The 17,600-nt window shown below is 38.4% G+C and overlaps 1 protein-coding gene across 4 annotated transcripts in view; it reads left to right on the top strand.

The window, feature by feature from the left end:
- OLFM3 (olfactomedin 3) overlaps positions 1-17,600 on the top strand; it is a 199,636-nt gene that overhangs the window by 159,121 nt on the left and 22,915 nt on the right. For 2 of the 4 annotated variants that reach the window (XM_053592280.1, XM_053592279.1), the window contains exons 2-4: positions 5,304-5,450; positions 12,044-12,199; positions 16,591-16,810. In XM_053592280.1, coding sequence (XP_053448255.1) covers positions 5,304-5,450; positions 12,044-12,199; positions 16,591-16,810 — 523 coding nt within the window. The remainder of the gene's footprint in view (positions 1-5,303; positions 5,451-12,043; positions 12,200-16,590; positions 16,811-17,600) is intronic. The other 2 variants (XM_053592282.1, XM_053592281.1) reach the window with 1 other exon arrangement.

Genomic DNA, 17,600 nt, shown 5'->3' with positions numbered 1-17,600 from the left:
GGAGGCCGAGGCAGGTGGATCGCCTGAGGTCACAGATTCAAGACCAGCCTGAGGAAGAGCGAGACCCCATCTCTAAAAATAGCTGGGCGTTATGATGAGTGCCTCAGCTACTTGGGAGGCTGAGGCAAGAGAAATTGCTTGAGCCCAAGAGTTTGAGGCTGCTGTGAGTTGTGACTTCATGGAATTCTACTGGGTGACAAAGTGATACTCTGTCTCAAAAAAACAAAATCACTGCTCTAGGCCCTAATTAATGGCTGCAATGCCTTTCATGGGAATATTTGGTTGTACATTGCTCAGCCCCTCGGGGGGCCAGTGGCTGCTTGCCTCCTTGCTGTTTGGATAAGGCCCTCTGCCTGCCTGGTCACATCCTCCCATCAGCTGCAGCAGGATCTGCCTCCTCTAAAGCACTGTGGATGGCTATGTGGAGTGGATGTGAATGATTAAGGTCACATTTACCTGAAGAGGAACAAAAAACTCTGAGATAAATGTTTGTGGAAAACTAGTATAAATTCCATATGTGACATTAACTAGATATGTGCAAAAATTGCTTAAATTCTTTGAGTTTCCATTTCTTCCTAAATAAAATAAGATATTGTCTATTTCTAAGAGTATTGGTCCAAAGGAATGACTAATACAAGGGAAGGGATTTTGTAAGCAGCACACCTATTGAAATGCATGGTATTCTGATTAATTTTTACTTTTGCTTCTCCGGCTCCAGGATCCTTCCTTTTCTGCTAGGAAGCCCAAAAAGTTTTTAGGAAAGCTCTCTTACAGCAGCTTTATGTCTATAAAGCATGGCCTTGTAATTAAATTATAAGCAAAGAACCCAGACTTGAAATATAATTGTTAAAATTATCACTTTAACTCTCCTATTTAGAACACTCTTAAATATTTCATGAGTTTTGTAATATTAAAAACTGCTAAATGCTTCATTTACTTCCTCTAATTAACACCAAAGGTTCAAAGAGAACTGAATCAGTAATCACTGTGATTAGCAAGGCTTCGGATAGTCATCAACTATATACACACTCCAGGTCCCAACACCAGCCTTCATGGTAGTTCAGAAAATACTATCAGGGTTTTCTTCAGCATGTATGGAAGGGCATTAAAATAATTGGAAGTGCAGTGAGATGGTTAAACTTTGGGCTGTGAAACCAGACTGTGTAAGTATGAATCCCAGGTCTGCTCACTACTCTGGGCTCATATCTAAGCCTCACTTTCCTCGTCTGTAAACTAGGCAGAATAACATCACCTAGACCACCGGGGTATTGTGATATTCAAAGGCAACAGCTAGCATATAGGAACCGCCCAATCATAGCCAGGGCTTCATAAATGATTGCTGATACTGTTCCACGAGTTTCATCGACACCTGAATAATCACTCTTATTAGTAAAAATTGGAGCAGCTCTTTTCTCATGAGTATCCAATAAAGATCTATGTCCTTCCCTGTGAGATCTTGGTTTTATTTTGATCTTCTTTTCAGTGCCAGCATGTGTGCCCTAGCAGAGAACGCTAAAAATGCTCAGAAAGTTCCCTCTATTTTTCACTGACCCCAACACAGAAGTCTCTTTCAAAAACCACAGGACTGTCAGGCGCTCATCTTTTCTATTAGATTTTTCCTCTCTCGAGTTACCTTTATTCTTGTCAAAAAGGAGGTGGTGACTTTTTATAGTTGAGAACACTCAAACTAGCTGTGTAGTAAAGAAGGTCATGGCTCTTCTCAATGATTCTTACAAGAAGACGATTGGAAGTAGAAACAAGGTGGGAGTCTTTACTTTTATTAACCTGTCACTTCAGGGAGAATGTTAAACGAATGTTAAAAACCCTATTCACCTTTCCCACTGCCCTCATTCTGGAGAGCAGCTGACACTTAGCCCTTTCCAATAAACCGCATACTAGTTAACCAAATACTTGGCAAGTGCACTTCAAGATTAATGCTGGCAGGTGTAACAATCAGTGTTTAGGCTGCTGTAAAAATATTCTAGTATTATAATTGGGTGACTCCTTGATCTTTATTCAAAAGCTAAATTTAACCTAGTAACAAGCTTTAATTTTCTGACATATTTGAGGTCTGTGTCCAATGTTAAGAGAAGCCTAGCTAAAACCACAGGGCCTGTGTTCAGATATATCAGTCACATACTGTTATTGAGCTTAAACCTTTAATTATGTCATTGAAACTACTCTTCCCAGCTGTTTCTATCTCCATTCTGTAGGTAATTTCTGCATTTTTCCCCATAATACAAAAAGGATAACTCCACAACCCTTAAAATCTTAACCCGATTTTCATTATGTATAGTTCTAGGTTCATCTTTCTATCCTCACTGGATGTTCAGGGATAAATGGAAGAAAAGAAGAAGTATGGGGAATATTAATCATTCTGATTCCTCAGAAATAAAAGGCACCCTAGGAGACTTACATGGACTCTTAAAAAGGAGTTAGAACAGTGGCAACTCAAAAGATAGGTCTGGCACCATTTGCTTTTCATAATAGATCAAGGACGATAGGTACGATGTATTTATGAATTTCTTGAGTTTCCCCAGTGTTTGTTCATAACTGTTAGCCGAATACTTGTCAGTCCTCTGCAGTGATTATCATCAAAGCTTCCCCCCTACCCCCCGCAAAAAATAGACCGGTGTGTTAGTTTGTAGTATGTTATGAGTCGGGGCCTGGCGCAAAATAAATAGATTTTTGTTTCTGTTTTGCTGTGAATTCTGGAGACAGAAGTATCCACAGACTATGGCAAATCTGTGGAGAGAAAAGTTGTCCTGTTTCAGTTCCTTTAAGAATTTTCTCCCTGCAAATATCTTCTCCCATTCTGAGGGCTGTCTGCTTACTTTATTTACTGTGTTCATGGATGGAGCTGGAACATATTCTTCTCAGTAAAGTATCTCAAGAATGGAAGAAAAAGTATCCAATGTACTCAGCCCTACTATGAAACTAATTTATAGCTTTCCTATGAACCTAAGAATATGGGGAAGGGGGAGAGGGAGGGGTGGAAGGGGGGAGGGGGGCGGAGGAAGGGTGATTGGTGGGATTACACTTGCGGTGCATCTTACAAGGGTACATGTGAAACTTAGTAAATGTAGAATATAAATGTCTTAACGCAACAACTAAGAAATGCCAGGAAGGCTATGTCAACCAGTGTGATGAAAATGCGTCAAACTGTTTATAAAACCAGTGTATGGTGCCCCATGATCGCATTAATGTACACAGCTATGATTTAATAATAATAATAATAATAATAAAAAGAATTTTCTCCCAATCCAGCAAAGCACTACTATCTACATATGATAAGCAGAGCAGCCAATTCCACCGAGTGTTATGCAAAGCAGCTCTCTACCGGCTTCCACTCACCAACCCATTCCAAGCCCCATCTCAGCTCCTGACACTCAGCCTTTTTCTCATCCCTCCTTGGCTTGGCCCTCTGGCCTGTTCATTAAATGCATGCTAAGCAGGCCTCATCCAAAAGCTAACATCCAAAGCTTCAAAATCTGAAATTTTGTGAGCACTGATGTGATGCCATAAGTAGAAAATTTCACACTCCATCTACAATGGGTCACAGTTAAAACACAGTCAAAACTCTGTTTCATGCACAATTTTTTTTTTTTTTTTTTGTGAGACAAAGTCTCACTCTGTCACCCAGGGGAGAGTGTTGTGACATCATCACAGCTCACAGCAACCTCAAACTCTTGGGCTTCAGCAATCTTCTTGCCTCAGCCTCCTACCTAGCTGGGATAATACACGTGTGCCACTACCTCTAGCTGAGAACCAACTGAGAACCAAGCCACCAACATTTCCAACAGCTGGAGGAGCGATTGCCTGCCCACTGTGCCATCCACGGCTTCTGTTTGTACAGTGGAAAAACCCTTTTCTGGAAAATTAAGAGAAGCTTAATTTTAAACATTTAATTATGTCATTGAAAAAAGGAAAGCATTAAGTTTCTTAATCCAGACACTTCTAGTTTACACAATTTCAAATATAACCACGGTAACTTTAAGGAAAAGCATTAAATTTCTTAATCCAGACATTTCCAGTTTACACAACTTCAAATATAGCCACAGTAACTTTCTTCCACTGTCATATAATGAAAATAAGTTTCCCCTGTGTACATTATTTGGCAGTATATTGATATTCTTTCTTGAAAATACAGGTAATCAGACAAACATAAGGGTGCTTATCTTTGAACTTGATAGAGTGCCTGTGATAGGGCCGTTAGGAAATATTCACATGTCTAATAGCTGGGTATAAGCTAACTGTTCAAATATGAGAACAATGAAAGGCAAATAACAATACTAGACAATATATATTCAGTGCCCAATGCATAGTACAGAGAATTTTTCAGATCAAGTAGAAATGACAAGGGCTGAATAAATTGATGGCTTATAAAAGAGGCGTGCCACGCAGAGGTAAAATGCACAGTACAGAGATATGAATCAACATGGCGTGTTGCGTGATGCACACAGACCAATTTGTCTGGAGTGAAGGTTCCTGCTGGATAGCACAGGAGATAAATCTAGAAGCAGAGTTGGAGGCAGACTACAGTGGAACAGGAATACCACCACTTGTAGGAAGGTAGGGTGATAAGTGCACAGAAGCTGTTTGGGAAGATCAATTTGATTGACAGACTCCTGAAAACTTCTAGCTCCTCTGAGATTCTGCATCCTGTGCCAAACGGTGCTGGTCTAATTGTTCTTATCCTATATGGTCAGTGAGATCTTTCTCACTTTACTAATAATCGGGCCTTCAACACGTGACAGGAGGGCCTCAATCCCCTTTGCGACAAGGATTTGTTTCATGATACATCACAAATAATAATAATAAAAAGAACGTATTGGTAATTGCCATTTCCAGTTGGCAATTACTAGCTGGAGGACTAGCTAACAGATCTCGTATAAAAAGACTAGAAGACCAATCCTAAGAGAGTAAGTGGTTTTTAGAGGCTTGTAAAGTTGAATTAAAATGTCAAACTATGACAAAATAATTAGGAAATGGCATGAGATCAACAAACAGTATCTTAGAATACTCAAAGATTATAAGAAGTTCTTTTCATGTTTTATACAAATGGCGTGAGATCAATAATATGGTATCTAAAGAAGAAAAATGATCTGCTTTTGGACACCAATAAGGAAGGTGTGACTGAAGGAAGCTGAGCTGCCTGTGAAAGTGGTTTAATCTCTTCTGACTTTAATGAAAACACAAACTTTATTTATCAAAAAACATGTTTTGCTTAAAATGCTGCAAACCCACATTCTCTTTATCCTGTAATGGGGTCTGTGTCTTGTGTTTGCTGTTGGTTTTCTCAGACTCAGATCAGTCCCAAAGAGGGGTGGCAAGTGTACAGCTCAGCCCAGGACCCTGACGGACGCTGCATTTGCACAGTGGTTGCTCCAGAACAAAACCTGTGCTCCAGGGATGCCAAAAGCAGGCAGCTTCGCCAGCTGCTGGAGAAGGTGAGTGTTCTGTGTCCCCCATGCACATGTCTGCCGAAATCGAGGAGGGTCCTTCTGATTTTGTGCTTATTCTCAAATAAACTTTCTCCTGCTCTTTGAGAAAGGGTACCTCAAGCTTCCAATATTTTCACATTTCTATGACTTTTTAATATTCCCAATGTTGCCTTTTTAAGACTGGTTCTCCACCATAGGTCTCAATGTGCAAGTATTAAGGAAACAAGATTATTACATGCTAGAAAGCCAGCCTCAACTCTCAGGATCACGCCAGGCTCTCTGAGATTATCCTTCAGAATCTATTAACAACCTTGCAAGGAAGTTAAAATAATGGCATACAACATGAAAGCTATCTGGACACATAATGAGTAATTTCAAGTATTTATCATCATTCTAAAAGTCATTCCTTCGAACATTAACATCTTTGATTTCATTCAATAACATCTACATAATTTACATGAGCTGGATTCATAACAATCAAATGCAGAATGCTCTTAATTTATTCTCTTTTACAGATAAAACTAAGCTCATGAAAGCTTATTTATGTTTAGTTGGGGGTGGTGTAAAGTGGTAGGGAAGAACCGATGAATTGTCCTTTCAATTATCCTCATTCAGACTTTCACTGTGCTGGGCTCTGAATGGAGAACAGCTGGGATGGCCAGACTGCTGGAAGGATAACAGCAGGTTTGGATTTTAAATATCATCAAGGACAATGAGATAAATTAGAAAGTATTTGTGTCAGAAGGCACCATGATCAACAATTCACTTTGTACAATGTCATTTCCATGATCACCTACAATTTCAGGGCATCAAAAAGGAAATTTTTAACAGAGAATAAAGAGAAGACAGAAACATGAAACATCAAACTTGTTGATGTAGACACTCCTAGTTTACACATTTTCAAGCCTTCCATGGTAACTTTCTTCTAGTGCTGTATAATGAAAATAAGTTCCTCAGTGTGTGCCACACCTTTTGGGGGCAAGATACGATTGCAAGAGGGACTTTACCTAATAAATGCAATCAGTGTAACCTGGCTTATTGTACCCTCAATGAATCCCCAACAATAAAAAAAAAAGAAAGAAAATAAGTTCCCTCCATGAACATTATTTGGAAGTCTTTCAATACTCAAAGGTTCTAAGAAGTTCTTTTCAGGTCAGCGCCTGTGGCTCAGTGGGTAGGGCACTGGCCCCATATACTGAGGGTGGCATGTTCAAACCCGACCCTGGCCAAATTGCAACAAAAAAATAGCCAAGCATTGTGGTGGGTGCCTATAGTCCCAGCTACTTGGGAGGCTGAGGCAAGAGAATCCCCTAAGTCCAGGACTTGGAGGTTGCTGTGATGATGATGCTGTAGACTTTAACCCAGGCAACAAAGTGAGACTCTCCAAAAAAAAAAAAATTACATCCAATTTTGCTTTTCTATTAAATTGTATTTTCTCTCAGATGACTGACATTCTGCATTGACATTCTCCACACATAATTTTTTTTTTTTCTAAATCAACTCTGGTAAGAAACATTTTCTTAGATACCACAACTTTATCTTATGTGTTACTGTTTTTTCGATACAGCGTTGTATACACATGGACACACATAGACTCGAATATTTTTTCAAAAATCAGCTGAAAAATATCAAATAACAAGTGAATGTTAAGAAGGAGATAACTCCCTCTACAGTTTCAAAATGAAATATAGTTCATAGCTTAGTAAAGGATGAATTAGATAAAAAATATATGAATAGGTTAGTTGAAGGCCATCATGGAAATCAATATGACCACTCCATCCAGTATGAGATTTATCTTAATGTTATCTGAATTACTCTAGAAAAATCACACTTTTAAAGTACATTAATACTTAAATGAAAAAACCCAAAATTTATTAACAAAATAAATTGAGCTTACCATATGGCAGTTTTAGGGCCAAGAGAAGAATAGCAAATTGAACACACTATTTTATGGTGGCCTGAAGGATATAAGTAGTGCTTATTTGCTACACTGATAGCAAATAAGTGCAAAGAAAAGACGAGCTTTCCATTTCAGACTGAGCCAGGCCCCTTGCTGAATTTTCTATAGATCCACATATATCCAAGGTACCAGAGAGCAAGCAGAGGTGTGACCTCTAAACAGCCCATTCACTGTTACCCAAAAGAATTGATTTATTTATAAGGAAATATTAATAATAAGAATAACATTAATAATGATGAAAATTATTATATTTTTATATGATATTTTTACCTATTCCATTAATTCCTTACAGAAGAAATAATCATCTAAGTTTACATCAAAGGCATTGGTACTTTTTGAGATTAAAAACTTTTTAATGTCGACTAACTAGTACATTGTGGACTGTAATCAAATGAGTCTCTGTGTTTTCAATAACACACTCATATCATAGAAAATGCCATTAGACTTACCCATACTTATTTAAACGATGCCCTGTCCAACACTCTTGATAAATATTTATATTATTGACTGTTACAAAAAATAGGATTGATTTCACAGGATTTCAGGTCTTAGTATGCCCCCAAATTAAAATTGTTCACCTAAAAAGACAATATAGAGAGACACTTGTTAACTACATACCTTCCCTGTATATTTGAAGATGTTCTGTACTGTCTAGATGAGTATTTCCTTAAATACATTTAAAAAACACTATACATCTGCGGTCCCCAAACTCCAGGCAGCAGACCAGGGCCAGTCTGTAGCCAGTTAGGAAGAAGGCTGCACCATGGGAGATGAGAAAGAGAAGCTTCCTCTGTATTTACAGCCATGTCACCACCTGAGCGCCATCTCTTGTCAGATCTGCAGAAGCATTAGATTCTCAGAGCAGCATGAACCCTGCAGTGAGTTGCCCGGGTGAGGGATCCAGCTTGTATGCTCCTTCTGAAAATCTAAGGCCTGATGATCTGAGGTTGGAGCTCAGGATAGAAGCAACACACTTGGGTGTCATTATTGCTGATCACTCCCAGATGGGACTGTCTAGTTGCAAGTAAACAAGCTCAGGCCTCTCACTGACCCTGCATTATGGTGAGTCATATGATTATCTCATTACACCACTAATAATAGAAAGAAGTGCACAATCAATGTGATGCACTTGAATCACCCCAAAACCATCCTCCCACCTCCCCTGGGTTTATAAACAAAATGTTCTCCTATGAAACTGATCTCTGGTGCCAAAGGGTTTGAGAGCCACTACTATACATGATAACTTCACTCTTGAAAATTCTCAACACACAATTTTATACTAAAGGTTCTGTGAACTCCCACAATCATGAAATATTTGTTTATGTTTATTAAACCCATGGCTATTTAAACATATTTTTTTCTTTTTTTTTATTAAATCATAGCTGTGTCCATTGATATGATCATGGGGCATCATTCACTAGCTTCAAAGACCGTTTACCAAGTTTACCAAGTTTCACATATACCCTTGTAAGATGTACCGCTGGTGTAATCCCACCAATCCCCTTCCCTCCCTACCCACCTCCCCCCTCCCTTCCCTCCCTTTCCCCCTTCCCCCTATTCTTAGGTTGTAACTGGGTTATAGCTTTCATGTGAAAACCCTAAATTAGTTTCATAGTCAGGCTGAGTACATTGGGTACTTTTTCTTCCATTCTTGAGATACTTTACTAAAAAGAATATGTTGAACCATAGGACTTTTTTCAAGTTTCCCCCACACTAACTATGAGTGAAAGTGAAATCTAAGTTACTTTGTTCAGAAAGGCCTCAGATGTTTTATTTAAACAAAGAACCAGGATAAAGAGTTCAAAAGAATTATCAGTGAAGGGGACAGCCTTGCTAAATTATGTAGAGAGGGTCTAACACAAGGATGGGGACAGAAAGTTGAAATAAAGAACAACGCCAAAGATGAGTAGACTAGAAAGGGAAGCACAGCCCGTAGGTCTCCTGCAAGTGTAATTATGGATGTCCAGTGTCACGTGTCATCAGGAAACTGCTGCTCCCTGGGTCTCTACAACTAGTGGAGAACTCAACAACCTTGGGTACAGCCAACAGGAAAAGCTTATGAAAAACTCAGAGCCAGATCCTTTCCAATTAAACAGTTCTGTCTCTGTTTGTTACCCTGAATGTAGCTCTGACAGTTACACCTGACTGTGTTAGGGAAGGTCACAAGCAAATTTCAGCAAAAATTCTCTCAGTGAATTTTCCCACAACACAAAAGAACTTGAAAATTAACTTGATAAGGTGAATCAGAGGCAAAAACAAAAGAGGTCATTTTAACTTTTTCCAGAATAACTTCTGTCACCCATCATTTTCTGATTGTATGAACTCTTTCTGGGTACATGGCATTATGTATATTAAGAGGTGATCGGCCATGCTACTGATGGTGTCTTCACAGACAAAGGTCATATGTAAATGAGTAGACGGTTTCCTTAATGTAAATGGATTTTCTTTATTCATGCTTAACCGTAAATGAAGTTAAAAAATTATTTCGAAAGCATTGCATTTATCCACGATGGAGTTATCATGCTTTCAATGTTGTCTCAGTAATTTGGGTCTGCACTAAAGATTAAAGAAAATGAACCTTTCTCAATATCAGAATGATAGCAAATTAAAACACATTTGATAGTCATACAATTCTGTAGCCTAACCAGTAACAGGAAGTGGAAAAAGTCTTTGTAAAATATTAAAGTTCTAATTAACTCATTGTACTATTAAAAGCCCAAGATAATTTTACTCAATACAAATATTCATTGAACACCATTTCTGTGTTCTGTGCCTGGTTCTGTATAAGGTTTTGTAAATAAAAGGTAGGAATAAGACACAGCTTCTAACACCATGGAACTTACAGAGGGAGAGCCACTTCCCTGCTCCTACCTTGAACCCTCATTACACAGTTAGCTTTAAGATAAGCTAGACTGTGATGTGTCCCACAAGACAGGATTCGTGTAGGGCAGGACTGTGGATCAAGACAGCAGAAGAAAAAGAAAAAAGAAAGTTGACTTTGTCTAGCATGAAAAGTAGAACTGAGACAGTCCCCGGCAGCATTTGCTGAATATCACCATTCTGAAAAATGTATCAACCATGGTCTCTTGCAGCTGCTGATCCACTAAATTCTATGACTTTACCTGGTAACAAAAATGTATGTCTAAACACATCGTCCCTTTGTAACTAACTCACAAAATTTCTCAATGAAAATAACTTTGAAGTGATTATATATATGATACATGTTCATTAAAAAATAAATGGAATAACATTAAAATATATGAAACAAAATAAAATTCATCTGAAATTCCACCACTGTTTTGTGTTCATGCTTTCACATTTTCATTTATGCAAATAAAACATGCAATTCTTTGCAAATTGATTTATACATATACTATGTAGATATACACATATCCAGGGATCTTTTTCTATGATATTTATTTCTTACCCTAGAACTAATACTAACAACTTAACAGGCATTCTTCTGATCCTTCTATCACTTTCTTCATGATTTTTTGTTTGCATACTCTTTTTTTCATTTTATTAGGTGTATGCCTGTGTATGTATTTGATTTAGACAGAATAAAAGGATCAAATTATATAAAAATCTTTACGTTGGTTTTTCTCATGGAAATCTTTTCACAATGAGCAGTGCTTCTCAAACTTTAATACCCCCAGGAATCATTGGGGATCTGATAAAATGCAGATTTGGATTCAGTAACTCTGGATGGGACCTGAGATTTTGTATTTCTGACAAGCTCCTGTGATGCCAAAGTTATTGCTTTGAGACAATCCTTTGAATACCAATGGTCCAGAGATCCATCTTCTTCGTTATAATGGTTCATTCACGTTCCATTCCTCGAGATTCAGCAGCTCCCCTATTATTAGAAGCTTTCACTTTGTTTTCAGGCTTTTGCTGCCACAAAATTTAAAGCAGCTTTTTACCCCTACCCTCTCATTTCTGCATGTTTTATTGGGTAACTGACCTCTTTTCTACTTCTAACTTGCCCAGGGTTCAGTGAACCTGGCATGGTGCCATCAGCTTACCATGTGTTTATGGCCTGTCTACCATGTACTTGGTACAGCTGGCATTCTCCAGGTCCCTTAGGTGATGCACCACTGCCACCACTTACCTTGGTCAATTCAGTCTCACCCCCGGGAATACTCTAGGCCCATCATGCAGGAACTGTGCTGGAGGGAATGCATTCCAGGTCTGTTGGAACTTCACCACTATCCACAGCTGCTGAGCATCCAGATCTCTAGAAGTCAAGTTTAGTACATTTAAAAAACAAACAAACAAACAATAAAACTTACTTTTTACATTTCACAGCATGGGGTATTATAAGCTTACAAAACCTTGAAATGAAGATTCTATTTATAAAATTTATTTTTCTAATGTATTAATCTCATTTCTCATTTGTATTCAGTCATTTCCAGGGCTAGAATGCCCATTTTTAAAAATTTCCTGTGTAGGTATAATTTTCTCTTCCTGAATTATTTCTCTTCCTGAATTCATCATAAAGAATTGTTCTTCTGAAAGCAGCCCATGTGTGGAAGACAATTACACGTTTGAACTTGCAGCTCTTTATGTTAATGCCATTTTTGCTACTTCTGCACTGATTGCCAGGCCATAACATACAGGCATTGTTCTTTTTCAACAGGTTCAGAACATGTCCCAGTCTATTGAAGTCTTAAACCTGAGAACTCAGAGAGATTTCCAATATGTTTTAAAAATGGAAACCCAAATGAAAGGGTTGAAAGCCAAGTTTCGACAGATTGAAGATGACCGGAAGACACTCATGACCAAACATTTTCAAGTAGGTTTGACTTAATCTTGTCAATCCAAAGAGACCCTGAGTGGGATGGACAGCCAGCAGGGCCCTCAGCTGGAAATAACTGTGCCCTGGCCCATGTGTTCAAAGTGAAAGACTCTGGGGGGTTTCCATCATCTCTCCACTGAAACTGACCATTAGCTGGTAGGAATGCACAGAAGCCTTCCTAGAAAAAGAACCTCATCCTCATTCCACCTCCTTCATCCTCCCAGAAGTAGGTGGAATTTGGGGGTAGTTTCACAGGAGCTTTAATATCTAAGACAAAAGGAACTCCCGAGGAAAATTAATAAATAAATTATCAAAGTTTTTCTAATGGTTTTATAGCCTGCTAATATGAGGAGAAATGTAGAGGAGATAAATTTTTTAAAGAGGCAATAATACCATTAATAACAGCATATGAACAGAGTTGCTTCATAATTTTATGAAAATACTTTTTCTAGAGTATAAGTGTTTTATTGGCAATTATCTAGAAACACTGAAAATGGAGGGGGAAAAAGCATGCTACATTGACTTTTACTAACTATATATAAAACAGTTATGAATTTTAAGAAAAAATTATTGGGCTGATAATGCCATTTGAAACGCAATTAAAAATTAATTAACTGGGTTTCAAAGGCACAGCATGTAGTTTATAAAAACATATTGTGGTCACCCACTTAGCCTCTGTTTTCCCGGCCAATTAGGAAGTGAGTCACTGCTGAGGGTGAGGGAGTGGACCTGAATTCCAGAACTCGGTCCAAGGAAGATGTCCTCTGTACACGTCATGGCGACAGGTGGTGCACAGGCCAGGAGCCCTCAACAGAGTCTCTGCACAAAACATGTTAATGTGGCAGAAAGTTTCAGTTTCATAATTTTTCTTTTTTTAGTGGTGCGCAGGAGACTAAGAAGTGTAGAAGAAAGTCATGCACTTAACCATTTTTTAAAGTTTTATTAAAAGGTCACAACAGAAGGGGAAAAGGGCAAGAAAATTGACAGTATTGACAAGAAAAGGGACAGAAATGAAGAACCGTGACATTTAAGTGGAAGAGAGAGGTAACCAAAGCCAGAAAGTTAAAAAATCAGAAACACTTGGAACAAGATCTAGAAGATACAATAAATTTAAAGATTATTGGAAGCCATAGAATGAATGTACAGAATAAATACAGGGAAATGCTAAACAGAAAAGAATAAAAGGCTGAGGAGCAAAAGAATTCATTTTAACCAATATCCACTGAGCACCGACACACACAGGGAGTCCTGAGTGCATTTCACTTCATCTCCCTTCTGTGAAAGATGACTCACAGGCCAGAGAAATGGATTAATAGAGTCATAAACATTACTTAACAGCACAAAGGGAAAAGTGATTAATTTTGTTGAAAAAAGACCAAGATTATGGTTATGAGATTCGGCAGTACACGTACTTAAGAAATCAGTTTGGGTCCTACCTGATTCTAACTACAGGGGGATCGAGATAACCACAGATTTTCAATGTCAGTTTTCAGTGGGTTAGGATTGATGGTAAAGCAATAATGTGAACTCGGTGCTGAGTTCGTCAACAAATTAGAATGTGGTAAGCTGGCACTTCAGGTGCACAGAACGTATTCTCAGAAGGAACAAGCAGAGGAGAGGACCACAGGCTGCCTGGGCAGGTGGACAATGTAGGAGAATTCCTAGAAGCCACGGGACAGCTTGAGAGTGCCCGGGTTGTAGGGCGGGGGATGTCTGATGAAGCCTGCGCATCTTGGGGAACTCTTGAGAGACAATCAGGAAACAAACACTCCACAAAGCTTAGAGAAACCCAAAGAAATAATTCGCCTACACTGTAAATTGCCTAGCAGCAACCAAACCACCAATAAGAAAATGTAAATTTTTAGGTAATGTCATGAGACATAATAATTTGATTTAGCTAGTTTATGTGATCCAAGTATGTGCTCAGGTTGTAGGTCAACATCCAAATAACAGTAATGATAACAAAAATATTTTTTCTGACCAATTACACATATTCACATATATTACCTAATATAATCCATAAAATCGTATTAAGGTAGGCACTATTTTCCCCCCCATTTTGGAGATAAGAAAACTGATGCACACAGAGGGTGAGGAATTTGTCCAGGGTTCTATCTCTAATAAGTATTAGAATCAACCTTCAAACAAAGTCCAGCTCCAGGCTTACACCTGCCGTTGCCAAGGCTACATTGCCCCTCCAAGTAGACATTAGGCCTTTGGATTAAAAACAACAATAATAATTCGAGGCTTAACAAATATTTGGTGAATTCATTTATTTGTTGAGTCCTATTATGAGTCAGATTTTGCTGTAGGTGCTAAGGTTCCATATTTGAGAAGAAAAAAATCCAACATTCCAAGAGTAAGTTTAACATTAAAGAACATTTCAAAACCTTCTCCTGACACATAATTTTCATCTTACCAGAACCACTAGTTAGGTTTTCTGTTCAATTCTCTTTCAGATAGAAAATTGGTGCTAGCTATCATATTTGAGACTATCATGCTTATATGAAGAGATTATTCTTGGAAAAGATATTCTAGCCACAACTTTTCTGTAAGAGCAACCAAGGAGCAGGTGAAATTACAGAAGGGATTAACAAATACAGATCTGTGCTCCTCTACTTTAACCTTTTAAGAATTTAATCTGTGCATTGGTTGGACTTTCTAGGGCTCTCTGACAAATTTTTCAGAGTTTCAAAATTGATTATCTACTCTATTATGAATTAGAGGATAAATAAAAAATACGGGTACCTAATTTTCAACTGAGGGAAAAAAATCTACCAACAGTAGCTTTTACAATAGTATGAATGTAAAACCTTTCACTGTTACAGTGATTATAATATGTAGCAAAGGATACCAACAGAATACTTCTCAGTAAAACCTTAATGAAACAGTTGTGTCTTTCTTTAGAGAAGCCACAGATGCCCAAATTAATAAATTTATTTCAAAATGAGCCAAAAAGGAGCAAAGCTCTGAAATTCTGCCTTTCAGGTGTGATGCTTATGATGGTTTCTCATTATGAGGACTGTCTTTAGCCTCCCACTCTATGTGTGTACATGGACAAATTCAAAGATTTCCGAACTAACAGAGCAAGTGGAAATTTTCCTGCAAGAAACACGAGCCCATTAATAAGAATAGCAATGGGAGCTCCTGCTATTTTAAGCCATTTATGCTAACAACATTCTCTGAATGTAATTTAAAAATGCAACTTTTCAGCTCCTTAAATTAGTGTACAGCATGCTTCCTATCAGCATCTATGGATTATTCTCAAATAATCAGGAGTGGAACAGTTCTTTCCCCAAATAATATCATCGGCAAAAGTACACAATTGAATCAAACTCCTGGAATACTTTTGTTGACCACTACCACCCAGTAGAGGGAAAGAAGTAAAAGAGATATGTCTCACAACTGCAGGTGAAACCGCAGGCCTGGCTCAGGGCCATGGTGACCAGGAATAAGGAACACTGCTTGACAACATCCACTTCTTGATCTCTTGCCTAAAATCAACATTTCAGGTTTCAGACCACCGTTGCAAAGGTCTCATCTATCTGTTACATAAGCTATGCACGCTGGCTTCCTAAAGAGTTAATTCACTGCGTGCATAAACAACACTGCCTTACATAATGACCTCTAAATTACGTGTGCTGAGATAAATGGAGTCAGAGAATAGGTAATAATTCAAAATGGTAAATATCAACATACATTTTCTTGGAGCTTTGGGAAGCTTTGCATGATTTATTATGCTTACTGAAGTTACTTTCCTAATGAAGTTGTGCTGGGAAGGATCTGAAAAGAGCTGGGTATACCTGAGCACAATGAGAAAACAAAGTGGTGGATGGCCACAATTGGGAGCATTGCAAGTGTTAGGAAAAAGCTGACCCAGAATCCAAAATTTCCCATAGGCACCCCTAAAACATCGATATTTACTAGGTGTGTGATTAGACTTAACTAAATAGTCTTTGGCTATTTAACCTATTCTCAATCACTTTATTGAAATTATTTAATTCATAATGAGAAGATGAGTGCTCTTTAGGTATCCTGACTAGATAACGTTGCGCTTGATGAAATGCTACGAGAAAGCGTAATATTACACAAACCCATAATTGCTACCATAGAACATTTTTCTAATTATGATAAAGACCAAATTTGTTTTATTTAAAAAGCCTGTAACCACTTAGAGAGAGTCTGTGTGGAAAAGCTAAAATAAGCAGTTTCACGCCTAATGATCATGTGGCCACTTGCATTTTCACAAAACACCTAATTTCAACCAAAAATCAGTAGGGAATTCGGAAGCTGTTTTAATAATCTCCTTGAAAGATCATAATAAAAAAGAACATAGCTGCTTAATTTGTTTTAAATGACTCTCAGGAACAATGGGCTGCTTTTCACAGGAATTGAAAGAGAAGATGGACGAGCTCCTGCCCTTGATCCCCGTGCTGGAACAGTACAAAACAGACGCCAAGTTAATCACCCAGTTCAAGGAGGAAATCCGGAATCTGTCGGCTGTCCTCACTGGCATTCAGGAGGAGATCGGAGCCTATGACTACGAGGAACTGCATCAGAGGGTGCTGAGCTTGGAAACCAGACTTCGCGACTGCATGAAAAAGCTAAGTGAGTAGAACCTTTTCATTTGTCCAGGTCGTGTTTTTAAGTAGTTTCAGTGAAAACTCTATTCTTAGGTTTTGCAAACTCGTACTAGTAAGATACCTAATTATCAGGAAACCAGTGCCTGTTTTCTAAGTGTGAAGTGTTCTTTAAAATGACTTATGCTCATCTGGGCTCACAGCACTTGATTAAGTTTCCTTGTTTTGAGAGACTGTGTTACCCTTTGGTGGCTTCAAGTAAGTAGTCTGGCAAATACAACCAACCCTACTGGCTATGCTTGTGGAAATAAATTGTAATTTTTAAATATGCGGGGGTCTATTGTTGCTTGGCTTGGGTACTGGAGAAAGTTAAAGGTTTTGGAAAAGGAGGTTACTCTGGGACCAATGGTGAAACATCAATGATTGATGCAAACCAACACAATTCCTCTGCTAAGTAGAATTGCCATCAACTGCTCTGATTTACTCAAGAAAAAAATGGGTGGTGCATAGTCCCCGCAATGCAAAGGGTCAAGCATGCGATGTGAGTATGGACTCGCGTTCCTGCCTGCTAAGACGTGTGGGTCAATCCGGTCTGGGTTTACAAACTCTTTCATCGCATCCATGAGCTAATTATTCAATTGAAGGCTATTTCTTACTCTCGTGGGGCTATTATGCAACTTACAGGCAAAATAAAGAAGTGGCCGTGAATCAGATAAGGAGGGGTCCACTCAGAAGTAATCTTTCAGTTGTTGACATGATGTGACATAACTGGGAGGGCAACTTAATACCCATAGACAAATGTGCTCCCAAGATAAAGA

This window comes from Nycticebus coucang, chromosome 5 (assembly GCF_027406575.1).
Source record: "Nycticebus coucang isolate mNycCou1 chromosome 5, mNycCou1.pri, whole genome shotgun sequence".
Lineage (NCBI taxonomy): Eukaryota > Metazoa > Chordata > Mammalia > Primates > Lorisidae > Nycticebus > Nycticebus coucang.
Note: the sequence above shows the minus strand (reverse complement) of the source record. Positions and strands in the feature narration are given on the sequence as shown.